At 45.5% G+C, this 27,392-nt stretch overlaps 1 protein-coding gene across 4 annotated transcripts in view; it reads left to right on the top strand.

Moving 5' to 3' along the window:
* The window catches only part of Otud5 (OTU deubiquitinase 5), a 47,022-nt gene extending 22,176 nt beyond the window's left edge, over window positions 1–24,846 (top strand). For all 4 annotated transcript variants that reach the window (XM_090326923.1, XM_090326925.1, XM_090326924.1 and 1 more), the window contains 7 exons: window positions 12,802–12,866; window positions 12,950–13,106; window positions 13,205–13,353; window positions 20,389–20,592; window positions 22,608–22,809; window positions 22,891–23,004; window positions 23,808–24,846. In XM_090326923.1, the coding sequence (XP_090183049.1) occupies window positions 12,802–12,866; window positions 12,950–13,106; window positions 13,205–13,353; window positions 20,389–20,592; window positions 22,608–22,809; window positions 22,891–23,004; window positions 23,808–23,929 (1,013 nt within the window). In that variant the 3' untranslated portion in view covers window positions 23,930–24,846. The remainder of the gene's footprint in view (window positions 1–12,801; window positions 12,867–12,949; window positions 13,107–13,204; window positions 13,354–20,388; window positions 20,593–22,607; window positions 22,810–22,890; window positions 23,005–23,807) is intronic.
* Window positions 24,847–27,392: the final 2,546 nt, after the last annotated feature.

The following is a 27,392-nucleotide window of genomic DNA, read 5'->3' as shown; positions in this document are numbered from 1 at the left end:
AAACTACCAAAAATCAGGACGCTGGGCTGTGGTTCAATTGGAAGAGTGCTAGCCTTGAGCAAAAAAGCTCAAGGACAGCACCCAGGCCTTGAGTTGAAGCCCCAGAACTGGCACACACACAAAATAAATGCTGTTATCACGCATAATAAAATTAAATTCTTCATTATCACTTTCTAGCCATCCCAGAGCTGGATCTTTGAGACTCTTTGGCTCTGAATCTGTGACCTAAGAAGGTTGTTGTGAAGTTTCATGTCAATGTGGAGGCAAACCTGCGAGTATGACCTTTCCTTTCTCTTGGGTTCTGTTATCTTCCACAGTAAAGTTCTCCTTATTGTAATAGGAGCTTTGAACTGAAGTCAGAAGACCTGGTTCCTAATCCTGGCCCTAACTCATAACTTTGCAGCCCTTCTTGTTTTGTTCTTCTTTCTCTCAGGTTCTGGTGAATCCGCTTGTGTACTAATAGGCTATAGTTCAGGTACTAACAAGGGCTATACCACTGATTTCCTGGTGTGACCTTGAATAAGCAACTCTATGTTCTGAAGCCTCTCCTGAGCCGTAAAATGGGGCCAAAAGAACCCATTGTTGTAAAGGTTAAATGAGGTTACTTTTGGTAAATCCCTTAGTGCCTGACATAACCCTCATGAAACAATAAAACCCAGATGCTATTGTCATTGGTGCCTATATCCAGAAGTGTTTGTTGAATGGGTGGAGTGAATGGTAGCTTCCCTCTTCTACCAAGCAGAAGTTGTTCAGACAATGGATTCTGTTGGTTTGGGAAAATTCTAAATCTCCCACCCTTCTGGCTTGAGTTTATATTCTCCCTATGCTGTTTCCTAGAGAAAGACTTGGGTTTGGGGAACATCTTTGATAAAAGGAAAGCAAAGAAACAAGTGGGAACCTGTTAGGTGCTAGGCTATCTCGTGACCTCAGGCTGGATAATGGGAAAGCAGGGTTAATGGCAGAGTTGAACATCTGGACTTGGTGATCATTCAGGCATCCTTTTGGGTTAGTGAGGTCCTGGTGTGTACAATAACCCATATCAGGAACTGTGTGTGTGTGTGTGTGTGTGTGTGTGTGTGTGTGTGTGTGTGTGTGTGTGTGTGTGTGTGTGTCTAGCTATTCTCCCCAAACACTCCCAACACCCCTCCTACACCATTAGGGCCTTCCAGTAAGGGGCCCAAGCTTACAGGAAGAGCTGACCACAGCAGGTTGAAGGCCTTTCCTTATCAGCAATATGGCTACACATTTCCCGTGACTGGGCTGCCCTCGGCTTTTCTCTGTAAAACCTCAGAAGTCCCATGGCCTCTCCCCTGAAGTACATGGCCCCTGGTCTCTAGGCTTCATCTAGAGGTTTCCTTGGTGCAGAGTACACAATACATGTGCCTGGGAAGGGGACTTTGTCCCCAGGCCTTCTGCTATCCCCCTGTTTCTCGCCTAGCTTATACAAGAACAGATGGTAGTCATCTTCAGCTTAATGCAAACGCCTGCAGGCTCTGACTTCCTGCCATGCATTGAATAGTTGGAAGGAGCACGTAACTGAGAGTTTAGTGTTGGGTAGATTGCAAACATACAAGACAACACTCTCTTGTTTCCCTAACCCCTACTGTGTGCAAATCTGGGTGCTTCAGACTCTACTGAGAAATTCAGATCATTCTCCATTAAGATTAAAAAAGGACTGGGGCTATATCTGGGGAGAGTACTTTCCTTACATTTGCAAGGCCCTGGATTGATCCCCAGTGCTGTGCTGCCCCCCCATAAATGGAAAATGACATGCTCCTCACAATCATCAGTGGTAGAGCAGTCATGGGAACTCCTAAGTGTCTAAAGGGCCCCCTTCTTTCAGTCTATACTGGGGCTTGAACTCATTTTTTTTGTTGTTGTTGTTGGGGTTTTTTTTTTTTGGTCGGTCATGGGGGCTTGAACTCTGGGCCTGGGTGCTGTACCTGAGTAATTCAGTTCAAGGCTACCAGTCTACCACTTGAGCCACAGCATCATTTCTGGTTTTCTGGTGATTCTTTGGAGATAAGAGTCTTATGGATTTTTTTTTTGGTGCCTGGGCTGGCTTTGAACCTGGATCCTCAGATCTCAGCCTCCTGAGTAGCTAGGATTATGGCTTTGAACCATTAGTGCCTGGTTGAACTCAGGTTCTTGTGTTTGCCAGAGTGGCTTTCTACTACTTAAACCATACTCCTAGCCATAGGAATACATTTTTTTGTGCTTCATGGCGCTTGAATTTGGCCTGGGATCTGTCCCTGAGCTCTTCAGCTCAAGGCTACTGCCCTACCCCGGGGCCTGTGTGCTGTTCCTGAGGTCTTCAGCTGAAGGCTACTACCCTGCCCTTGAGCCAAGCCCTACTTCCCATTTTCTGGAGGTTAATTGGAAATAAAGAGTCTCAGGTCCTTTTGTGCCCGGGCTGGCTTTGAACCTTGATCCTCAGATCTTAGCCTCCTGAGTAGCTAGAATTATAGGTGTGAGTCACTGCCCAGCTCAGGAACACATTTTTTTTGCCAGTCCTGGGGCTTTTGAGCACTGTCCTTGGTCTTTCTCAAGGCTGGTGCTCTTCCACTTGAGTGACAGCATCTCTCCCGGCTTTTTCTATGTACGTAATACTGAGGAATCCAACTCAGGTCTTCGTGCATGCTAGGCAAACACTCTACCACTAGGCCAAATTCCCGCCCCCCACATTTTCTTCTATGATCCTAGAAACCCAGATTCTTAGCTGTTATCTACTGGCTGGATGACCTTGGCTGTGTTCTTGATCTCTCTGTGCGTGTAAGCTTTTGTTAGGAATCTTGAGGAATGTGGTTTTGTGACCTGTTTTTTCTCTAATGTCTGGGAAGCTCTTTTTGAACTAATTTGAATTGCTTATAGCCAGTTCTCCTCTACTGCCTCCTGTTGGGGACTTGTGAATAGCAGTGAAGGCTTGGGTGGAGTGGATGTAGTTTCTTAGGTATACTGTGGCCCATCTTGCCCCTGCTGTGCTCAGATAACCTTCTCCTGGAAACGTGAGTCTGCATCTCTGCCTCCCTTTCTCCCTTTCTCCAAGTAGCTTTGACTCAGCAGAAGCCTCTGGCTCTGCTATGGTAGTGGTCTCTGGGCAAAGTGGATTCCATATGAATGTGTGTGTATGGACCAGAGAGAAGTGGTTGTGACCAGAAATGTTGACCAGGACCATCCATATGTGTGTGTGTGTGTGTGTGTGTGTGTGTGTGTGTGTGTGTGTGTGTGTGTGTGTGTGTGTGTGTGTGTGTGTGTGTATGTCTGTATGTGTATATGTGCGTGTGTGTGTGTATGTCTGTATGTGTATATGTGCGTGTGTGTGCCAGTCCTGGGACTTGAACTCAGGGCCTGAGCCCTGTCCATGAGACTCACATCTCCAATTATCTCCAATTAACTACCAAAAAAGCATGCACAAAGCCCTGGGCTCCATTCCTCAGTACCCTATACACAGAGAAAACTTGAAATGGTGCTGTGACTCAAGTGGTAGAGTGCTAGATTGAGGAAAAAGTCCAAGGACAGTGCCCAAGCCCTGAGTTCAAGCCCTAGGACTGGCAAAAAAAAGTTAGAAGTAGAGCAGTGGCTTAAGTGGTAGAGTGCTAGCCTTGAGCAAAAGAGCTCAGAGACAGCACCCAGACTCTGAGCGCAAGCCCCACGACTGATAAGAGAAGAGGGGAGGGAAGATGGGAGAGAGGAGAGAGGAATGACCTCTGTATCGTGTGGTTTTTAGGCCACCTAGCCAGTATCATAGCATTAGTGTTTGAGGTTGAGACAGGCCACTAAAGGAGAAGATTCCTATAAGCCATGTCCTGTCCAACAGCCTCCTTTGACATTTCTTTGCCCATTATCTCCCATTTTCTGATCTTGTCCATGGGAATTGTTGAGCAGAGGAACATGTATCTAAGAGGCCAGGCTCCATGGAACTGTGCTTTCTTGTCTTCTCCACTGGTGTGTGACCATTGGGGTAACTGAGACTATGGGCCAGAGATAGGTGTGTGGTGTCTTTTCTTGACTCTTTTTCCCTCAGTGGGCCAGGTTCCCCACTAGAGTAGTAGGGAACAGATTAGGTGTCTGTTGTCCCCTACCGCAGTGTGTTCCAAAAATTTTGGATTTTACTTTTAGGTTCTGTAGACAAGTTTCCTTTTCTGTTCTTAGCACTTCTGGAAGACTAACAGGCGGTTAGCAACCTGGGAAATAGATGGTTCACCGTAGTTTCTAAAGCAAATGGTTGGACCCTGTACTTAAAGCCTTTTAGAAATAATTGAGACTCAAGCCAATGCTGGTGGCTCAGGCCTATAATCCTTCTCAGGAGGCTGCGATCTTGGATCTTGTTTTGAAGCCTGCTCTGGCAGGCAATTCTATGACATGCTTTATCTCCAGTTAACCAGCAAATAGCCTGGATAGAGATGTAATTCAAGTGTTAGAGACCAGCTGTGAGCAAATAAAGCAAGCAGAGCAGGAGCCCACTGGGCTGAGTTCAAGCCCAGTACCAGCACAGGGAGAAAACAAATAATTCATGCGGGGCACTGGTGCTCACACCTGTAATCCTGGCTACTCAGGAGACTGAGATCTGAAGATCTTGGTTCAATGCCAGTCATGGCACAAAGTCCATTCTATGTATGTGGTATCGAGGAATCAAAACCGGGTCTTCGTTCATGCTAGGCAAGCACTCTACCACTAGGCCAAACTCCCGGCCCCTCCATTAGATTCTTATTTCCACTGGAAAACTGGAAGTGGCTCTGTGCTCAAGTGGTAGAGCGCTAGCCTTGAGCTGAAGAGCTCACGGACAGTGCCAGACCCAGAATTCAAGCCCCACGACCAAAAAAAAAAGTTCAATTTCTTTCCTTCTTGATACAAGTCTGGGCAAATATTGACTATATTTTAGGGACTCTAAGGAGTCAGGACTTTGCTTAGGCAGCAGGGGAGAGAAGTTGAGGTGAATCTGTTAAGTCCATTAGTCATTCCTCCTCCCACCGAAAGGAAGTATGGTGGGGCAGGAGGGGGGATTCATTCCTGTATTTGCACTGTCTTCTGTCTTTCCTGATTGGTGGCAAGGGCATCTACTGGCTTCATCCAGTGGTTCTGTGCCGTCATTAGTCAGCTATGTGGGTATTTAGTCTAAGAGAATGTCTTTGGCAGGCCCTATGCATGCGGGTATCTCTGTGTGTGCAGAGAAAGCAAAAAATGTGTTATGCTTGGGAGTTAAGGTTCATGCTGACCTCTGTGGCCCTAAGGAAGGATACAGCTCTTCATACCTGTCATCTGCCACAATCCCAGGTCTTTCCTGGTTTCTAGCTAATTCCTGTCAGTGCTCACAGGGAAACGGAGATCAGTCCTGGCCCAAGGAGTTAAGGCAGAATCGTTGATAGCTGGTTTGGGTGGGGGATGGTAATGTCACTTGGGTACAGTAGTTACACTTTAAGAGGCTGTCCTCACTTTCACATCCCCATCCCCGTCCCCATCCCCATATATGGTCTTGGGTGACTTGTGCTATGTTTCTATGTTATTGTTACATCTGGGTAAAGTAGGATTTCCTTGGTGAGGGTGGAATGAGTTGGAGTGTGAGGTCTCTGGAACCAATTTTTTTTTTCTTTTTTTTTGGTTTGTTCTGTTTTTCGTGTGGGTACTAGTGCTTGAACTCAGGGCCTTAGTGCTAGCCTTTAGGTTTTGCAATCAAGGCTTATGCTCTACCACTTGTACTAAAGTTCCACTTCTGGCTTTTTGCTGCCTAATTGAAAATAAGAGTCTTCATGGACTTTGCTGCCTAGGCTGGCTTTGAACTTTGATCCTCAGATCTCAGCCTTCTGGGTGGGTAGGAGTACAGGTGTGAATTATCAGGAAAATTCGTTCCGTTTTGTTTGGGAGTTTCCTTTTGGAGCTCAGACTGGCTTTGAACTTGAGATCTTCCTGCATTAACCTCCTGAGTGCTTGGATTCCACCTGTGTTTCACCACACCTAGGAAAGGCTGAGAATTCCTGAAGCCTCTGTGGGATGGAATGAGTATGTTGCGATGATGATAGGGGACTTCTTCCAGCTGGATCATGAGAGGGGGAACAGGTGCAGCATCAGCAAGGGGAGGACTTTCAGTTTCTGTCAAAACAAGTTCTCTGAATTCCCCTACCTCTACAGGTCATTGGACAGCTCTTTCTCCAACCTTGCCCCAACCCCACCCCAGGGAAGTCCAGCCTGGGTCCCCAGCTCCATGCCAACTGTCTGGGAGGGAAAAGCTTTCTGAGGGACAAAGGCAGTTTAATGAAAGTCAGAAAAGCTAATTCATAGTTGAGTGCTTACAATATGATATGTTTCCTCACTTCTATTATTGAAGAATGGTAGAAGTTCTTCTTGGTTGAGGAGGTATTGATGGGGTTGGAGGTGTGGCCACGTTGGTAGAGTGCTAGCCAATGAGTAAAAGCAGCAAGTACCAAGTCCTAGTCTCAGTCTCAGATCTGAAAAAAACAAACAGGAGATACTGTTGCTGTTTACTTGGTTCAGAAAATCAAGTTTTCTTTCACATTGTTTGTAAAATTAGGGTACAGCCTAAAATCAGTGGGCGGTGAGTTTCTCCCATAGCTACATATATGTGCGTATATGTATGTGTTGTGACTTACCCATACCTAAGGAACCCCATATGAAAAACTTAATAGTTCAATGTGAATTTGCTTGCTGGAGTTTTGAACAAAGGATACAGAAGATCAGTTTGTGGGCCTGTAAATTCAGTAAAGGGAGAGTCATTCCTGCTTGCAAGAGGAGACAGGCAGACATCATTCAGTATTTGTGGCTTTCCTCTGGTGGAGGAAGTGCAACAGAATTGAGGAAGGGCTTAATAAGCCATTCCTATAGCATTCTGGCTGGCTTCGAGGGTGGCTAGCAATAAGATGGAGTTATTGTCCTCATGAGAAGTGGAGTTCCAGTTTCTTGCCCATGTCCGGTTCCTCAGGTACTTGACAAATATTTTTCTTGTAGTCTTTACCTTTAGAAGAAGAGTTATTATTCCTACTTTATGGATAAGGGCATTTCAGTGCAGAGGTCAAAGGCCTTGTTCATTGACAGTGGTGAAAGGAGACATTTCTCATAGAATTCAGCTCCCTTCCCTGGACTATAGTCTCCCTTCTTTGCCCCCATTTTCCTGTATCTGGTATCTAGCTCTGGCAGCCCACCCCTATTTTATCCCTTTGCTCCCATCTCAGTTCCTGTTTACAGCAGCTGCACACAGCACTGCCTGGCACCCCAAACTCAGCCTACAGAAATAACTCCTTCAGTAGCCCAGGGCAGCACAGCCACAGCAGGTTCTGTAGTCATGGCTTCTAAGAAAGGCAGCAATAGGAGGGCCCTGCTTGTGTGTAGGACATGTGACTTGCTGGAAGTGCCGCTGGGGGAGTGTGTGGCCACAGAAGCCACATCCTTGTTTACATCAGTGATGGGGCTACCCCTTCCCGCCTTCAGAGTTCCTACCCCTCCTTTGAGATCTCTTCCCTCTCTGAGGGCTTGTCAGACACAGCCCATTTTCTCTCAGAGTAGTATTGGTCTCCTTATCATCCAGAACCCCTCAGGGAAGGCCTAGAAAGTACACTGCCAGGTATGAAAGATTTCTTCAGCTTTCCTAAGTGCCCTGAGAACTTCCTTGCCTGGGTATCCCAGAGGGGATCTCATCAGAGCTGTGGCCTTCTGGGGGAAACAAAGGGAAATTCCCTCTTTGTGGCAGCCAATGGAAATCAGGCTTGTCTTATCTTAAAGCCCAATTTAATTTCTTTATTTTTTTCTTGTTATTCTAATGTTGATGTACAGAGGGGTTACATTTTCATAATTCAGGTAATGAATACATTTTTTGGAACGGTATCATCCCCTTCCTTCACTCTCTCCCAGTTTTTCCTTCCTGTTCCTACCCACAAGTTGTGCAGTTCATTTTCTTTTATTTTTTGGCCAGTCTTAGGGCTGGAACTCAGGGCCTGGGTACTGGCCTTGAACTTCCAATTTGGCTCTAGGCTAGTGTTCTACCAGTTTAGCCACAGTACCACTTCTGGCTTTTTCTGTGTAAGTGGTGCTGAGGAATTGAATGTAGGGCTTCACACATGCTAGGCAAGCACAGTACCACTAAGCCACATTCCCAGCCCTACAGTTCATTGTCAGCATAGTGATCAGTGAATACCGCTGCTGTATTTGTTCACCCTTTGTCCTACCATTTCTGTACCCCTTGACCCTCCCAAAGTCAGATAAATAAGGGTCAGGACTGTGGCCTAGTGTTAGAGTATTTGCCTAGCATGCACAAAGCCCTGGGTTTGATTCCTTTGTTTGTATCACATACACAGAAAAAGCCAGAAGTGACACTGTGGCTCAAGTGGTAGTATTAGTCTTGAGCAAAAGAAGCTCAGGAAGAGTGCCAGGCCTGGTTAAAAAAATGAACAAAATAAGACAGAAAACAGAGACAACACTTCAGTTTCTTAGAAGCATCACTAGTTCTATCCCTAGCCTATCTATCAGCTCAGCATACTGATTTCCTTTGCTCTTTCAGGCCATGAGGCCATGAGCCTGGGGGGGTCAGGACTTTAGGTATGAGTTGGTCTCTGCCTCCAGTGGGAGCCCTGTTTGGTTGAGCAGAATCTGTGCATACCTTTGAATATGGTTGTTAGAGGTTCTGTGCTTTGAGGAGTAGGGAACTAGAGGTGTAGTTGAGATGGAGTGTTTGCCTAGCAGTTTTATCCCCAGCACTAAATAAATATTAAGAATACGTGGTAGTGGGCCAGGTTTGTGGCCTCATGGTAGTGTGTTTTCTAGCATGCATGAATCCCTGGGTTCTATTTTTTGGTACCACATACACAGAAAAAGCTGTAAGTGAGAAAGCTGGAGGACAATGCCCTGGCCCTGAGTTCAAGCCCCACAACTGACAAAAAAGAAAAAAGAAATAGGCACTGAAGTAGATAGAAAGCATGTCCTCAAGGATGTGAATGTCATATTTAAGGATTCTCAAGCAGGCAGAGGAAACCTGATTTTTCTCTCCCCTTAATTTGACCAAATTTCATGAACCATTAGATCACAAGTCAGGCTGTCTACCTTGCTGCAGATTATTTTTTTGTCAGACATGGGCCTTGAATTCAGAACCTGAGCAATGTCCCTGAGCTCTTTTACTCAAGGCTGACGGTTATTTATTTTGCCAATCCTGGGCTTGAGCTCAGGGCCTAAACACTGTCCTTGGGCTTTCTATGCATGTGGTACTGAGGACTGGAACCTGGGTCTTCGTGGATGCTATGTAAGCGCTCTACCACTAGGCCAAACTCCTGGCCTCCAATTATTTTAAATTGTAACTGCAATTTCAACCTATGCCTCCTCCTTGCTTGCTAGTCTGGTGCTCTACAACTTGAGCCTGGTCTCCAACCCCTTTTCCCAAGATAGGCTGAATTTAGGTACAAGTATATTTTATTTTAAACTTAAACTGTATATGCTCCCTGAAGGCAGGGACAGAGTTTTCTTGTGTGTGGGGAGTGGGGGGGGGTTGATCCAAGGCATGAGTCACCAGTGCCCAGGTGTCTCTTAGCTTTTTTACTCAAGGATGATGTTCTTCTACTTGAGCCAAGAGCTCCAATTTTGGCTTTTTGGTGGTTAATTGGAGATGAATGTCTCAGGGGCAGGCACTGGTGACTCCATCTGTAATCCTAACCACTCAGGAGTCTGAGATCTGAGGACTGTGGTTTGAAGCCAGCCTGGGGAAGAAAGTCCAGAAGCCTGTTTTTATCAACTAAGCACTAGAAAATGCTGGTAGTAGAGTTATGGCTCAAGTGGTAGAGCATTAACCTTGAGCAAAAAAAAAATCAGGGACAGCACCCAGGCCCTAGGATGGGCACACACAACTCTCATAGACTTTTCTGCCCCAGTTAGCTTTGAACTATTATCTTCAGATCACTAAGATTGCAGGTACCTAGCTGTTTGTGGTAGTCCTCTACCCCCAGGCCCACTGCTAGTCACTTTATACGCTGTTATCTAATTGAATCCCCATGAGTGGTCTTCAGATCATATTCTCTCTTGCTTCTAGTTAACAGATAAGGCATAGAAGTCGTAGAAGTCAGAATCACTTAGCTGTGGTCATTTAGTTCACTAGTATCTGGCAGAATTATGTTTGAAATTTTCTTTTCCTTTTTTTCTTCCAGTATTGGGGTTTGAACTCAGGGTCTCAAACTTGCTTCACATATGCCCTACTGCTAAGCCATGTTTCCTCCAGCATTTAAAATTTTTTTTGCCATGCTCATATATATATATATATATATATATATATATATATGTTGGTATGTACCAATATTGGGGCTTGAACTCAGGTCCTGAGTGTTTTTGCTCAAGGACAGCATTACACCAGTCAAGCCATAGTTCTACTTCCAGCTTATGGGTGATTAATTAGAAATGAGTCCCTCTCCTTCTCCCTCTTCCTCCTCTCTTCCTCTGTCCCCCTCTTCCTCTCTCCCCCTCTCCCCCTCTTCCTCTCTTCCTCTCTCCCCCTTTCCACCTCTCTCCTTCTCTCTCCTCTCCCTCTCTCTCCTCTCCCTCTCTCTCCTCTCCCTCTTTCTCCCTCTTTCTCCCTCTTTCTCCCTCTCTCTCCCTCTCTTCGCCCTTTCACCCTCTTCTCCCTCTCTCTCCTCTTACTCTTCTCTCTCTCCCCTCTCTCCCTCCCCTCTCTTTCTTTCCCTTTTCTGTCTCTCCTCTCTCTTTCCTCTTCCTCTCCCTTCCCTCCCTCTCCCCCATCTCTCCCCTCTCCCCTCTCTCCTTTCTCCCCCCCTCTCCTCTCCTCCTCTCCTCTCCTCTCCTCGCCCTCCCCTCCCTCCCCTTTCTTTCTCCTCTCTCTCCTCTTCCTATCCCTTCTCTGTCTCTGTCTCTGTCTCTTTGGCATGAACTCAGGGCCTGGGAACTGTCCCTGAACTTCTTTTGCTCAAAACTAGCACTCTTACACTTGAATCACAGTGGCTTTTTCTGTGTATGTGGTACTGAGGAATCAGGTCCAGAGCTTAATGCATGCCAGGCAAGCACTCTACCACTAAGCTACATTCCTCACCCCATTTCTGGGATCTTTAACCTTCTGGGTAGCTGGATCACAGTTGGTGTGAGCCACTAGTGCTCAGCACTATTTTATGTTTCCCATCCTAACTGTGGTGACAGGTCCATGGTACTGTGTTCAGCTCTTCCATTGAACTGGAGGCTCCTAGGCTTTTATGACTAGACTGAGCAGGAACCACAGCCCTCCTCATCTCAGCCTTCCACAAAACTGGAATGCTACCATGCCCAGCTACTACTTGATAAGGGTCAAATTTTGGTACCTTGCAAGTAGTTAGGATTACTGACACCTTCCCTCCTTCCTCCACCCACCTCCCTCCCTCCCTCTACCTACCTCCCTCCCTCCCTCCCTCCTTCCCTCCCTCCCTTCCTTCCTTCCTTCCTTTCCTTCCTTTCCCCCCCCTCCTTCCTTGTGTTCTGCTGGAGATTGAGCACCAGAGCACCAGGATCTTGCTCATTCCTTTTTTTTTTGGTACAAGTATAAAAGGCCTTGTGTTTTCCCTTAATTTTCTTGCTCACAGCTGGTACTCTACCACTTGAGCCATGCCTCCAGTATATCATTTTGCTGGTTAATTGGAATCTCACGGACTCTTTAGCCGAGGCCAGCTTCAAACTAAGAGATCCAGGTATCAGCCTCCTGAGTAGCTAGGATTAGAGGCATTAGTCACTGGTGCTTGGTTCTCATTCTTTTTTTAAAATTTTTGGCCAGTCCTGGGCTTGAGCTCAGGGCCTGAGCACTGTCCTTGGACTTTCTCAAGGTTAGAGCTCCACCACTTGAGCCTCAGCACCACTTCCGGCTTTTTTCTATGTATGTGGTACGGAGGAATTGAACCCGGGTCTTCATGCATGCTAGGCAAACACTCTACCACTAGGCCAAAATCCCGGCCCTCATTCTTTTTTTTTTAACCTATAAAGGCTGTACTGACTCCTTAGAGCTGGAGTGTGGAACCTTTTTTCCACCAAGGGTCATTGGATATTTATGAAATCATTTGCAAGCCATATAAAATTATTAATACAGGCCAATGGCCTGGAACAACTGATGAGAAGCATACATGTCTGTCTCATCATGTACCAAATGATTTTAAGGGCCTTATAAAGCCCCCTGGCCAGATGTTCCCTGCCCCTGCTTTAGAGTAAGAAAATTGAATGATAGAGTTGATTCTTACAGACTTGACTCTTTGTGACCTTGAGCAAGTCACAGGTTCCTTTTCTGAAGTAAAAATCAAAAGGGAATATCTTTGTACCTAATATGGATGGTACACAAGTCCATTTATGCTGGGTGCTGGTGGCTCATTCCTGTAATCCTACCACTCAGGAGGCTGAGATCTGAAGATCACTGGTTTAAACCAGCCCTGGCACAAAAGTCCATGAGACTCTTATCTCCAATTAACTACCGGACAGCCAGAAGTGGTGCTGTGGCTCAAGTGGTGCAGTACTAGCGTTGAGCTGAAGAGCTCAGGGATAATGCCCAAGCCCAGAGTTCAATCCCTAGGACCGATCCCCCCATGTATGGGACTTAGAAAGTTTGTCTGAGTTATACCCTAAAGGACAGGACCTGCTGGCGAAGCTTGTAGTTATATCCTTCTCATCTGTACGCCAATTCTTCAAGATTATCCTTGCCTTCCTGTTGTTTTCATAAACCTGTTCCCACTATACAAGGGCAAGAACTCTCCAAACCTTGGGGGTAGGAAAGGGTATTTTTCCTCACCTCCTGCAGGACTCTTCTCTGTTGGTAGCTCTGACCCCAGCTTCTCCTTTCTTCTGTCTCCTCAGCTGACCAGGTATATGGTGACCAGGATATGCATGAGGTTGTGCGAAAGCACTGTATGGACTATTTGGTAAGAACCCTAGGGACGACTTGGGGCATGGAGGATGGGAAGATCATTGCCTTCAGACCTAGATCTTCCAATCTGTCTCACAGATGAAGAATGCAGACTACTTCTCCAACTATGTCACAGAAGACTTCACGACCTATATCAACCGGAAGAGGAAAAACAATTGCCATGGCAACCACATTGAGATGCAGGCCATGGCAGAGATGTACAACCGCCCTGTGGAGGTGTACCAATACAGCACAGGTACTTCTGTAGTGGGTAGGTGAGGGCCTAATGGTGCCTCCATCTGAGACTGCCATACCTGGCTCTCTGTGGATGCTTCTTCCTTCTCTTTCTTACAGAACCTATTAACACATTCCACGGAATCCATCAAAATGAAGATGAACCCATCCGTGTCAGCTATCACCGAAATATTCACTATAATTCAGTAGTGAATCCTAATAAGGCTACCATTGGTGTAGGACTGGGACTCCCATCTTTCAAACCAGGGGTAAGTGTATACCGGTGCCCAAGGTACTTGATGGATATGGAGCTTTCATGCTGCCTCTAGCCCACAAAAATGTCCTATCTTCTTTCTGGGTCCACCCTAAGGTCTCACCTATATATGAAATTAGAAAGCTATTAGCAACATCTCTCAGGGTTATTCTGTGGTTTTAGTTTGCAATAAGCTGGCTCATTCATCTTTTACTCCTATTGTGGTCTGACATTTTAGGGTATAGAGTCCTGTTTGGAAAGAGTAAGCTAGATCTTAGTCTGAGTAGCTCGACATCCACGTGGGTCTTTATAGTAATCACAGCCTACTGGGGTCACAAAGTCCTGACTAGGCCATGGGCTATAGCTTACCAGATGTGGATCCCTAGGGCAAGTTGTACGAAACCTCTGGGCAGCCTGACTGCCACAGAAAGAGGGAGTAGTAAGTTTGATGCTGATGGCTTAAACTTATAATCCTAGCTCCTCAGGAGGCTGGGATCTGAGGACTGCAAAGCCTACCAGAGCAGGAAAGTCTGGAAGACTTTTATTCTGGTGCTTGAAATCAGGGCCTGGGCACTGTCCCTGAGCCTGCCTCTTTGTGCTTCACCATTTAGCTACAGTTCCATTTCTGGCTTTTTCTTTTGCCAGCCTTGGGGCTTGAACTCAGGTCCTGAGCACTGTCCTTGGGCTTTCTCAAGGCTAGAGCTCTACCACTTGAGCCTCAGCACCACTCCTAGCTTTCTCTATGTATATGGTACCATGGAATCGAACCTGGGTCTTTGTGCATGCTAGGCAAGCACTCTACTAAACTCCTGGCCCATCTGCCTTTTTTTTTTTGAAAGTAGAGCGATGGCTCAAATAGTAGAGAGTACTAAGGGACTTCCAGGTACTAAGAACAAAGAAAGGTTTATTGCCAGCAAGGGGACTGTCAAGACCCCTTTTCAAAAGAGAGAAAGTTAGAGGGGGGGGGAGGGAGAGAAGGAGAGAAAGAGAAGGTACCAGCTATTAGGTTAGGTGACCTTTTATAAGACTGTGAGGGTTAGGAGATTTGACTGCCTTATTTGGTCATAGCTGACTAAAGGAGTGCCATCTCAGGTGACCAATATGACCTGTGAGGTTTAGGGGACCTTCCTGCCTTATATGGTCATAGCTGAATATCATCTCAGGTGAAGGGGGTGGTAGCTAATTGTTTACTACCTCTACTGAATGAGCCTAATGCTGCCTAGGAAAAGAGCATGCTGAGCTAGGAGAGAGAGGGCTATTGGGATAACACAGCCTGTTTTGATTTTATGTATGTCATTACTGGAGCTTGAAATCAGGATCTGGGCACTGTGCTTTTCAAGGATAGTATTGTGCCACTTGAGCTACACCTCCACTTTAATAGTAAATTGGAGATAAGAGCCTTACAAACTTTCCTCCTAGATCTGGATTTGAACCATGTTCCTGAGATCTCAGTCTCCTGAGTAGCTAGGATTACAGACATGAGCCACCAGTACCCCAGTACCCAACTCCAGATTATCTTCTTTTTTTTTTTGGTTGGTTAGGGGCTTGAACCCTGGGCCTGGGCCTGGGCCTGGGCCTGGGAGCTTTCCCTGAGATCTTTAGCCCAAGGCTAGCACTCTACCACTTTGAGCCACTGTCCCACTTCTGGTTTTCTGATGATTAATTGAAGGTAAAAGTCTCATGGACTTTCCTGCCTGGTCTGACTTTGAATTCAGATCATAGCCTCCTGAGTAGCTAGGATTCATGGCTTGAGCCACAGGTAACTTTTTTTTTCCTTTTAGTGGCAGGCCTGGTGCTTGAACTTAGGGTCTGGGCACTCTACCTAAACTTTGGTGCTCAAGGCTAGTGTTCTGCCATTTGAGGTACACCTCCACTTCAGGCTTTTTGGTGGTTACTTGGAAATAAGTGCCTCATGGATTTTCCTGCCCATGCTGGCTTCAGTCTTCTATCTTCAGATTTCAGCCCCTAAATAGGTAGGATTACAGGTATAAACAACTGGTGCTGGCTGACCTTGACAGTTTTTAAGAATGCTGGTCAAAGGAAGAGAACTACTTTCTGAGGATTCATTTGATGTTCACATTGATGTTCACTGTAGATGTGGGCTTGGGTAGATCACAGATAAAGTGTCATTATGTTATAACCAAAGTATCTTAGAAATGTGATTGTGACTATTGATTTTGACCTTGATTATGTTACAGAAGGTAGTGTTCATTAGATTTCTCCCACTGTGAAGTTTTTTCCCACCTTCTCCATGCTATACTATTTAGAAGGAAGTTGTACTTGAGGAAAGGAGGAGGAGGGTTCTTTCTCCCTGAGGTTAGATGAGGTTAGAATATCCACGGAAAATATTTGAAATTATTCTGCTGTAGAGATGTCAATTGTCTTCTAGTTATTAACCTACTCATTTATTTCAATATGCTCTTAGGGATAGTATCATTTACACTTTGAGGTTTTGTGTTTTTGTTTTTATTTTTGGTCCTGGGGGCTTGAACTCTATGCCTGGGCTCTGTCCCTGAGCTTTTTTAGAAGCTCAAGGGTAGTGCTCTACCACTTGAGCCACAACACTACTTCTAGCTTTGTTTTTGGTCAGTTGTGGGGCTTGCTCAAAGCTAGCTCTCTACCAGTTGAGCCACAGCACTACTTTCATTGTGTGTGTGTGTGTGTGTGTGTCTGTGTCCGTGTCCGTGTCTGTGTCTGTCGTGGGACTTGAATTCTGGGCCTAGGTGCTGTCCCTGAGCTCTTCAGCTCATGGTTACCACCCTACCCCTTGAGCCACAGTGCCAATTCCGGTTTTTTGGTGATTAATTGGAGATAAGAGTCTCACCGACTTTTTAGAGCCCGGGCTGGCTGTGAGCCATGATCCTCAGAACTCAGCCTCCTGAGTAGCTAGGCCTACAGATGTGAGTCACCAGAGCTCTGGCCACCCTTTTTTTTTATCAGATTATGGCAGCTTTAATTTTTTGTCATGCACATGTGTGTCAGTGTGTTGATGTTTATTTCTTGGGATCTAATACAAGGCCTTACACATGCAAGACAAGCACTCTACCCTTGAGTATTACATTCCCTAGTTCCTGTTTCAACATTTTTTTGATTGATGTGCCTAGGCTCTGTCCCTTAGCTTTTTCCTTCAATGCTGGTGCTCTACCACTTGAGCCACAGTGCCACTTCCACCATTTTCTGTTTGTGTCCTCTTGAGGAATTGAACCCAGGGCTTCATGCATGCTAGTAGGAAAGCACTCTTACCACTACCCACATTCCTAGCCATAGTCCCAGCTTGAAGCATTCTTTAGTTTTTTTGTCTCACATAGTGTTTCCAGGTTCATCAGTTTTTGTCTTATAAGGTGTTTCCAGGTTCATTTCTGGTATTTTTTCTTTTAGCCCTATAATTAGCCATTTTTCCACTAGAAAGTTTTATTACAGAATGTTACTCTGCCACTAGCTTGTCCTTGTTTCTAGGCTCTCTGAACTCACAGAGCCAGGAACTATGTGTGTATGTACACACTAATCTCTGGGTGTTCACATATTTGTTAGTATTTATAAACATAAACATCTGAGTCTGCCTTAAACTAAGCATGAAATTGGGTTCTGATGTGTCATGCCTGTAATTGTAGCTACTCATGAGACAGAGATCTGAGGCTTATGGTTTGAAGCAAAGCTGGTACAGGAAAGCCCAGTGAGTCTTTTCTCTCTAATATCAACCAAAAGCTGGAAGTGGAACTGTGCCTCAAGTGACAGAGTGCTAGCCTTGAGCACACAAGCTAAGGAACTGGTGTCTTGAATTCAGGCCCCAAGACCGGTGCAATAAAAAGAAACAACTAAATGTGAGTTTTTAAGGAGTTACCTCCAACTCTATTCCATATACTACATGTGTGCTTCATTCTAGTCTTCTCCCCTTGTTAATTCCCACTCTAAAGGTGGGGAAACTTTTCCCACCCAGCACCCACCATTTACATAACTGCTTTGTTAAGTTGGGTCCAAGTCATTAACTTGGTACCCCCTGGTGTACCCAGTGATAAGCACAATTCCTTTGCCTTTAGTGTTACAAATTCCATTCACTTGCAAAATGCCTTAGGTTACCAAATCCCTGCAGGTCCTTGCATATATTTGCAATTTAGATTCTTTTGTCTCTGTCTGCATTGTGTTCTAAAATCCCCTCTAGCATTTAACTGGTCCTTTTTTTTTAAAATCTGTGTGCCTTGAGGATTTGTCTTTGTTTTGTAAATTTCAACGTATTTTGACCTACCAAAACTACCTACCATTTGGGGAACATTCCATTATAGCATCCTGAAAATTCCCTGTGCTGCATATGTGTAGCTATCCACAACTACTAGTTTATTGACTCTGCTTTTGCCTATTGTAGAATGCCATATAGTTGGATTCATACAAACAAATTACTGTTTTGAGATAGCTCATAAGCATTAAGATCCCTCCAATTAAGAAAAAGAAAAAAATTGGTGCTGGTACTGGGGCTTGAACTCAAACCTGAACTCAAGGACTCATTCTTTGACTTGGGTTTTTTTTTGCTTTAAGCTGATGTTTTGCCACTTGTCCCATACTTCCAGTGTGGCATTTTGTTGCCTAACTGGAGGTTGAGCCTTTCAGGCTTTTCTGTTGGGGCTGGCTTTGAATCACAGTCCTCCAGGACTCAGTCTCCTAAGTAGCTAGAATTGTAGTCCTGAGCCACCCAGCACTAGACTTGCTTCTCTAGTTTTTTGGGGGGTGGCAATTATGAATAAACTGTCTACAGATTTTTATGTAGACATAAGAATTTAGATTATCTAAATATGCAGAATCAGGATTACTGCATGATATAAGATCACGCTTTGATTTGTAAGAAACTGAAAAATCTCTCTTCCAAAATGGGTGTATTGTTTTGTATCCCAGCCCCCACCCCATCATAACAAAGTAAATTTCTAAGTTCCTAGGCTCTGGATGTACTTTAGGTGCTTGAGTACGTGGTAACTCATTACTCTAATACTACCTACTAAAACCCAAACTTGTTATTCTTCATCCTTTGTGGCAATTAGTCTTCCTACCAGTTATTTTGAAATTTTAGCCATTCTGTTTAGGTATGTAATTGTATTATATAATTTTTTGTTTTACTTGCCTAATGACAGCTTTTTAAAGTGATTTACTAGAGCTATATGCCCAGACCAAGCATTTTTACATATCTGTCTATCTTTTTTTTGTTAAATTCTGTGTTTAGAGTGCTTGCCTATTTTTCCTTTTTTTTGCCAGTCCTGGAGCTTGAACTGAGTCCTGGAGCACTTTTGCACAAGGCTAGCAGTTAGCAGTCTACCACTTGAGCCACAGTACCACTTCTGCTTTTTTTTGTGTATGTGGTACTGAGGAATTTCAAACCTAGGGCTTCAAGCATGCCAGGCAAGCACTTAACCACCAGGCCAAAATCTTAACTCCTGCTTGCCTAATTTTTAGTTTTTAGATTTTTTTTACAGTGTTTGGGATCAAACCCATGGCCTCTCATTTGTGTTTTATCACTGCAACACCCCTAGTCCATTATGTATTTTAAAATTGTCTTGTTCTAAAATAATTTACACATAGTCTCCCTCATTCTTCTCTTCTAACTCTCTTTTCTTTTCTTTTTTCTTTTCTTTTTTCTTTCTTAGTTTCTTTCTTTCTTTCTTTTTTGCTAGTCCTGGGAATTGAACTCAAGGCCTGGGCACTGTACTTGGACACTTTTTGCTCAAGGCTAGTGTTCTTCCATGTGAGGCACAGCACCACTTCTGGCTTTTTCTGAGTATGTGGTACCGAGGAATAGAACCCAGGTCTTCGTGCATGTTGGGCAAGCACTCTACCACTAGGCCAAATTCCTGGCCCCATCCCTCACTTTTCTTCGTAGTAGAGAATTACTTTTAATACCAATACTTAGCTCACATGCATTTGTGAGTGGAATGTGTATGCCAGTGTTAACTGATGGGACTCAAGTGTGGCTCAAGTGATAGAGGGATTACTCTGAGTTCATTTCCCAGTACTGGCAATTCATTAATTAATTAGCTAATTAATTCTGTGCCGGTCCTGGGGCTTGAACTCAGGGGACCTGGGAGTTGTCCTTGAGCTTGTTTTGCTTAAGGCTAGGGTTGTACACCTGGAACAATATCTCCTCTCCCTGCGTTTTGGTAGTTAATTGGAAAAAATCATCTCAGGGAGTTTTCTGCCAGGCTGTCTTTGAACCCTGATGCTCAGCTCTCAGCCTCCTCAGTGTTAGAATCACCTAACACTGAGTAGCTATGATTATATGCCTGAGTATCCTGATTTTTTTTCTTTAAAAAAATGTTAATGGGTGTGATAGTAAGTACCTTTAATGCCAGCACTCTAGAAGGGGAGGGCATCGAATTGTGAGCTCCAGGCCATCCTGACCCAAGAACTTTGTCACAAAATAAGAAATAATGTTGACTAAAGCATCACAAAGCAATATTTACTTCCTGGAATATTTTTTTCTGTTATTTCATATTTTAAAATGAGGTTGTATCTCACATCCTAACATGTGATACGTATGCAATGTCATATAACTCCCAATGTCTACACCATACCACTACTGGTCTTCATCTCACAGAGCCTCACCTAGTCCCTACTCTCTTCGCCTTGAGTCTGCCGAGCTCTGTTCTCTGCCCATCTTTCTTTCTGCTCCGTCTATGTGAGGAAAGTGCCAGCATTATGAAACTGAGTCATTGATAGGTGAGGCTTCTTTTAAGACTAGTTTAGAGAGCACCTGCTGCCCTAGGCTCCTCTTATGTTGAGATTGAGTTAGGGCTTTTGAGTGACCGGTCTCAAAACTCAAGCCTGGTTTCTTCCAGGCCCTGATTCACAGGCAAGTCCCTGATTCTCTGTCAAATGTTTCTTTGTGGGAGTACCTGCCTTTCCGTTGTGGTCTTGGCTGGAGCCTGTGGGACTACATTTCTGAGCCTATTTTGTAACTATTACATGAAATGAGTCCAAATCAGGAAGATAACCTCATAGGATGGTTACAAATTTAGTTCTTCCCCAGGTTTAGAAGGTCACCCAGCATTCCTGTTTTTTCTTCCCCTTGCAGTTTGCGGAGCAGTCCTTAATGAAGAATGCCATAAAAACATCAGAGGAGTCATGGATTGAACAACAAATGTTAGAAGACAAGAAACGAGCCACAGACTGGGAGGCCACAAATGAGGCCATTGAGGAACAGGTGGCTCGAGAATCCTATTTGCAGTGGCTGAGGGATCAGGAGAAACAGGCCCGCCAGGTCCGAGGCAGCAGTCAGGTGGGTCATGGACTGGCCAGGCAAGGAACTCTTTATTCCTATATTTTCCCCCAAAGTGAATCGAGAAAAAAATGAAATGGTTTTGACATTAGGGAAGGAAGGAAGCTCCCAGCCACATCTGTAACTTGTCTTGGTCCCGGTCTTGGCATTATGCCTTGGAACTCTCAACACTTGCACAGAAGTAGTAAGAGAGAACAGCCTCTGCTGCTGGTGACACGAGGAAACTATGCTAGCTATAGATAGACAAGTTTTGTTCAACACCCTTGCATTCCAAGCTCTGTATTGAGGATGTAAATGCAGAATCACACTACTCTGCTCTCAACAACCCTACCTATTGAGAGAAAGACTCACCAGGCAATAATGGCTTGTGCCTGTAATCCTAGCTACTCAGGAGGCTGAGATCTGAGGATCACAGTTCAAAGCTAGCCTCGGCAGGTAAGTCTATGGGAAGTGGTGCTATGGCTCAAAGTGGTAGAGTGCTAGCCTTGAGCTGAAGAGCTAAGGGACAACACCCAGACCCAGATTGCCTTTTAAGGGCTGAGGAGAGGGGTGGGCAAACAGGTATCTAGGAGATAAGAAGCATGAAGTGATGGTATGTATTTATAAGAGCTGATAATTTGTTTTAACAAATATTTTGCATACCTGTGCCAAGAAGCAGTATTCTTGGGGTATTGAGATACATTAGTGAGCCCAAAAGGCCAAGTTTTGTCCTTGTGATGCTCAGATCCTTGCAGAATGAAACAAATGATGACTAAATTAGTTAAGAAGTGTGATGGATGAATATGGAGAATCTGAGTACAAGGGATGAGTAGGACTGAGTGGAGATGGAAATAGGCAGGAGCTCATAGGATTAAATAGTGTATTAGGATAGATCTTAGAGCAGGAGACACTTGAGCAAAAAGTTGCAGAAGCTATACACAAAGACTAGGAAGTCAGAGGGCTGGGTCAGTACATCTGCTTTAACTTAGGCACTGCCTGTAGCAAGGCCAGTATGGCTAAATAGAATGTAGTAACTACTGGATACAGGCAGGGAGGTGGTTTGTTCAGGTTGAGTAGGGAGGTGTGGGCTGTGGAGACGTTTTTTTTTTCCTCTGAAAAAAGCAGAAAGGCAGAAACAATGGGATTTTGAGTTTCGTGCGTGCGTGCTTGTGTATGTCTGTGTATGTATCCTAGGACTTGACCACAGGGCCTGGACACTATCCCTGAGCTGCTTTTTGCTAGGCCTCTGCCACCTGAGCCACAGCCTACTTCTGGTATTTGGGGTAATTTAAAAAAATTTTTTTGCCAGTTCTGGGGCTTGAGCTCAGGTTCTGAGCACTGTCCTTGGGCTTTCTCAAGGCTAGAGCTCTGCCGCTTGAGCCACAGCACCACTTCCAGCTTTTTTTTTCTATGTATGTGGTACCAAGGAATTGAAACCCCGGTCTTCATGCTTGCTAGGTAAGCACTCTACCACTAGGCCAAACTCCTGGCCCCATTTTGGGTAATTCAGTGGAAAAAGTCTCATAGACTTTCTTGCCCAGGATCAAATCATGATCCTCAGATCTCACCTCCTCCCTGCAATCAGCAGGGAGGAGGCTGCTAGAGTAGTCCTGGTGAATGGTGATGGTACTGGCGGTGACAGGGCTGTGGTGGTGAGAAGGGTTTGGGTTAGATTCAAGTCTGTTGAAGGTAGGAGGAATAGGACTTTTAGTTGGCTGCAAGGGTTTGAGAGAGGGATACTAAGAAACTCAAGGTAGGGTTGGAGATGTGGCTCAGTTGGTAGAGCAAGCACCAGCCCCAGTGAGTGAGAGTGAGGTACCAAGTTTAAGTTCCAGTCTCAGACCAAAATAAAATACACTCAGCCAGTGTCCTGTGAGAGAGATTCTGTGGTTCCATGTGTGAATGGGAATAACAGGGTCAAACAATGAAGCTGTTTTCTCATCAGTGTCTGAGGAAAAGAGTAGTTTTGGAGGATGAAGCTCAAGAGGGTGGTTGGCTTATGTTGGACCTTATGGGTTTTCCCTTCCCCACTACAGACTCGAAAAGCCAGTGCCACATGCAGTTCAGCCACAGCAGCTGCTGCCAGTGGCCTAGAGGAGTGGACAAGCAGATCTCCAAGGCAGCGGAGTTCGGCCTCATCACCTGAGCATCCTGAGCTGCATGCTGAACTGGGCATTAAGCCCCCTTCTCCAGGCACTGTCTTAGCTCTTGCCAAACCTCCTTCACCCTGTGCACCAGGTCAGTAGCTTTGTATGCAGGCTGAGAGCTGGGAGTAGGCTTGAGGCCTGGGCTCTATCTCTGATTTTTTATCTGCCTCAGGTACAAGCAGTCAGTTCTCTGCAGGAGCCGATCGGGCCACCTCTCCTCTTGTGTCTCTCTATCCTGCGCTGGAGTGCCGGGCTCTTATTCAGCAGATGTCCCCTTCTGCCTTTGGTAAGTCAGCACTAGGATGGGCCATCTGGTAGTTGGGGAGACTAGAAAAAGTGGTGAGTCCTAAAAAGGGGATTTTTTTTCCAGTCCTGGGGCTTGAACTCAGGGCCTGAGCATTGTCCTTGGACTTTTTCAAGGCTAGCGCTCTACCACTTGAGCTACAGCACCATTTCTGGCTTTTTCTTTTTGTGGGTCTTGGGTCTTGAACTCTGGGCCTGGGCACTGTCCCTGAGCTCTTCAGCTCAAGGCTACCACCCTAGCCCTGGGCCTGAGTGTTGTCCCTGAGCTCTTCAGCCTGAGGCTACCATCCTATCCCTTGAGCAACAGCCCCACTTTCCATTTTCTAGGGTTGGTTAATTGGAGATTAGAGTCTCAAGTTCTTTAGAAGTTCTTTAGTGCCCGGGCTGGCTTTCAACTATGATCCTCAGATCTCAGCCTCCTGTGTAGCTAGGATTACAGGCATGACACTTCAGTCTTTTTTTATTCATGTAGTACCAAGGAATCAAATCCCGGTCTTCATGGGTGCTAGGCAAGCACTCTACCACTAGGCCAAACTCCCAGGCCCCAAGGAAGAGGACTTTTAGAACCTCTGGACATCTCTTCCCAAAAGTTCGAGGGACTAGGGGAGGTTTTTCAGGTGCAGGCGGGGTTTCCCACCAGGGCTCTCTAGTGGGGCTGAGGCCTATAAGAGAAAAGAGTGACAAGAACACGGGTGGGATTTGGGTGTGGGAATTGGCCAAGGGTGGGGGAAGTTGGCTCAGGGTGTCCTGTCATCCTTGTCTGATTTTTGTTTTTCTGCCCAACAGGTCTGAATGACTGGGATGATGATGAGATCCTAGCATCTGTGCTGGCAGTGTCTCAGCAGGAATATCTAGACAGTATGAAGAAAAACAAAGTGCACAGAGACCCACCCCCAGACAAGAGTTGATGGAGACACAGGAATTGGACACCATCTCCTGAACCCCGACACTTGGGCCTCTGGTGCCACCCCCACATTCTTTGGCTTTCTTTTACCTCTCTCCCGTCTTTTCCCTCCTCCACTTTCCCTATGGCTGGCCCACCCTGCACTCCATCTCACTCCTGCCTCCATCTTTTGTCACCAACAGCTGTTGTGCCCTTTGCCCCTTGCCCAGCACCATCCCTGCAATTCCACAGGGCACTATGGCAGGGGTGCAGAAGGTAGGCAAGAGGCACACAAAGATACCACCTGACAGCCAGGCAGCCCCAGGAAAGAAAAATCTGCTCATTCTTCCTACCGAGATCCAATAATCTTGTCACAATTTTCCCCTACAATGATGCCAGCGAGGTGGGAGGACGGAGTGGGAAATGTCCCTTTCAAGTACCCCAACAATGTCTGAGCCTCGATGTCCAATTTTTCTTTATTAAAATGTACTTTTATCTTATAAAACTCAACCAATCCAAATTGATGTAGACAACAGCATTAAGTATATGAAGGTGGCATCGCTGATTTGGGGGCAGGCAGGCCGGCCATGGGGCACGGAAGGTGCAAAAGATGTGGGTTGCCACTGTTTTCTGGTTTCCAGCTCCCTGGAGGTGGGCTGGGGCTTAGTGTGTGAGCCAGAGTGGAGGCGGGGGTGGCAGATGTCTAACTGGCTTTGGACAATGAGACCCTGACCTTGCTGCATTCCTTTTGCTTCCACCACCACTAGTCTCTGGAATCTTGAGGTGGGGGGCATTTTTGGGGATCATGGCCGCCACCCAAGATTTGAGTGTAGGGAGTGGGAGCAGCCTTGGCAGATGGGGCACCCGTGCCCTGCAGGTGTTGACAAGATCCACCATCTGTAATGTCCTTGGCACAATAAAACCAAATGTCAGTTTCCCTGAGCTGCTCTGTTCTGTGTGGGGCAGGGGGTGGGTGGGTTTTTGGGAAGAGGAGATGATAACAAGTGTTGGCTTGACCTCAGAGATCCATATGCTCCTCAGTAGGGGCTGTCTGCTAGTTCGTGTGCGTGTGTGTGTGTGTGTGTGTGTGTGTGTGTGTGTGTGTGTGACAGACAGAATCACTACGTTAGGGCTTTAACTTGGGGTCTGACATGTCTTCAGTTTTTTGCTCAAGACTGGCCTGTCACTTGACCCACAAGCTCCACCATTAATTGGATGTAAGAACAGAGAAGGGTTGGCCTCAAACTTGACCTTAAGATCTCAGCCTCCTGAATACATACAGTCACCTACCCAGCTGCAGGCTCATGCTCATTTTTTTAAAATTTGTTTTTGTGTGCTGGGCCTGGGGCTTGAGCTCTGCTTTGACAAACTGACCCTGAGCTGCTTTTGCTCAAGGCTAGTGGTCTAGCACTGGAGCCACAGCTCCAATTCTGACTTTTGGGGGTAGTCTTCTAGGCTTTCCTACCCTGGCTGCCTTCTAACTGTGATCCTCAGATGTCAGCTTCCTGAGGAGCTAGGATTACAGGCATGTAATATTGGTGCCCTGCTTCCTGCATATTAAACTTTGTGCTGTTCAGGAGTGGTAGTATATACCTATAGTCTTTTTTTCTTTCTTTTTTTTGCCATGCCTGGGGCTTGAACTCAGGGCCTGGGCACTGTCCTTGAGCGTTCTCAAGGCTAACACTCAACAACTTGAGCAGCAGCACCACTTTCAGCTTTTTCTGATATACAATTGTAGTACCAAGGAATGGAACCCAGGGCTTTGTGCATGCTAGGCAAGCACTCTTGCCGCTGGGCCACACTCCTACCCCCCTAAGTACTGGGCCTTGAACTCAGGGTCTGAGCTTTCTCAAGTCTAGAGCTCTATCATGCCAGAGCAGCACTTCTGGCTTTTTTCTATGTATATGGTACCGAGGAATCAAACTGAGGTCTTTGTGCATGCTAGGCAGTCACTGTACCATTAGTCCAAACTATTGCCTCAGCCCCCACCAAACTACTCTTGAAACTCAAGCCATAGTATTTTTTTGTTAGAGCTCAGTAGTTCCGGACTAGACTGGGGGACAGAGGTAGACCCTGGTTGCCTTTTCTTGTTTGTTTTCAAAATACTCTTCACTTGGGAACATATATATATATTTTTTTTTTTTTTCATAACAGCCCCTCCACCACCCCATACCTGGGATTGTGGAGTGCAGAGACTGAATTTCTGGTCTGAATCCCACCTACTACTCACTAGCTCACTACTCTTGTTTCTCACTACCTAAGTAGATCTTTCTTATGATAATCTGAAGAGGAAATGCTGTGGAAATGCCCTACTGGCACTTCATTTGCAGCCTGAGTTTCCAGAGTAACCAGAGGAGCCTCTGGGGCTGTTGTAAGAAGCTGAAGAATAAAATACTCTTTTGTTGTTGTTTACCAGTCCTCTTGACACTTTTGTCCCTGCCCATCTTAGGGATAAAGCCCAGGTGGTGATGGCTGGGTGGACCACAAGTTTTCTGAAAACATCTCCCCCTACTCCTTGTGTGGCTAATGGTGTCCCTATTGACCCCAAGATTTTGTCACTGCTTGACTTGCTGAATGGCTGGCTGCAGGGTATCTAATATACAATTGTCAAACATGAATGTTAAAAGATTTGCTTTGAAACCTGTGGTTTGCTAGTTGTCTGGCCTTGGGTGCTCTTGAGTTTCAACTTCCCTTCTATAGTAATTAGTATTTTAGTTTTAGTTTTAGTTTTTGCCCTGGGGCTTGAACTCTGGGTCTGGGCGGAGTTCCTGAGCTTCTTTGTACTCTAGGCTACCACTCAAGCCACAATGCTATTTCCTGCGTTTTTTGTTCATGTGGTACTGAGAAATTGAACCCAGAACCCAGAGCTTCATACATACTAGACAAGCACTCTACCATTAGGCCAAACTCCCGACCTGTGTGTTTACTTTTTGAACGTTATCCCTATGAGTGACTTCAGTGAGTCCAAGTTTTTCTGTGCATTTCACAGTGTTTCCCTAGTGTCTGTGTGTGTCTGTGTGTCTGTCTGTCTGATGAGGGCTTGTTTCCAGGTATGTCAGATAGTGACTGAGTGTGAGGCTTTTAACAGTTTGTGTGTCTACTGGAGATTAATGCTTGTCTGTATGTGTCTATGACAATGCATCTGTGGTTTCTGTCTGATGGGATTAGATGTCTGTAATCCTGTGACAGATTCCAGGTGCCCATTTCTGTATAGTTTTGGTGATCAGGCTGCATGTGTGATAGTGTTTGTGCCTTGGTCTTTATTGTGTTTTTGTGACACTGCAAATCTGTATGGTTCTCTCTCATTGTTACATGCCTGTTTTGGGAGCCCCACGTATGTTTCTATGGCATCTGTGTATCTTCTCATGACAGATTCTGAGTCCATATTTCTGGGACAGAACAAGTCTTTCTGTGACAGTGCCATTTCTGGTGGTGCCAGTATGTTTGTAACGAGTTTGTCAGTGTGTGGCAGGGCATTTTTGTATTGT

This window comes from Megascapheus bottae, chromosome X (assembly GCF_031878675.1).
Source record: "Megascapheus bottae isolate mThoBot1 chromosome X, mThoBot2.hap1, whole genome shotgun sequence".
NCBI lineage: Eukaryota > Metazoa > Chordata > Mammalia > Rodentia > Geomyidae > Megascapheus > Megascapheus bottae.
This window is presented reverse-complemented; position numbering and strand designations above follow the sequence as displayed.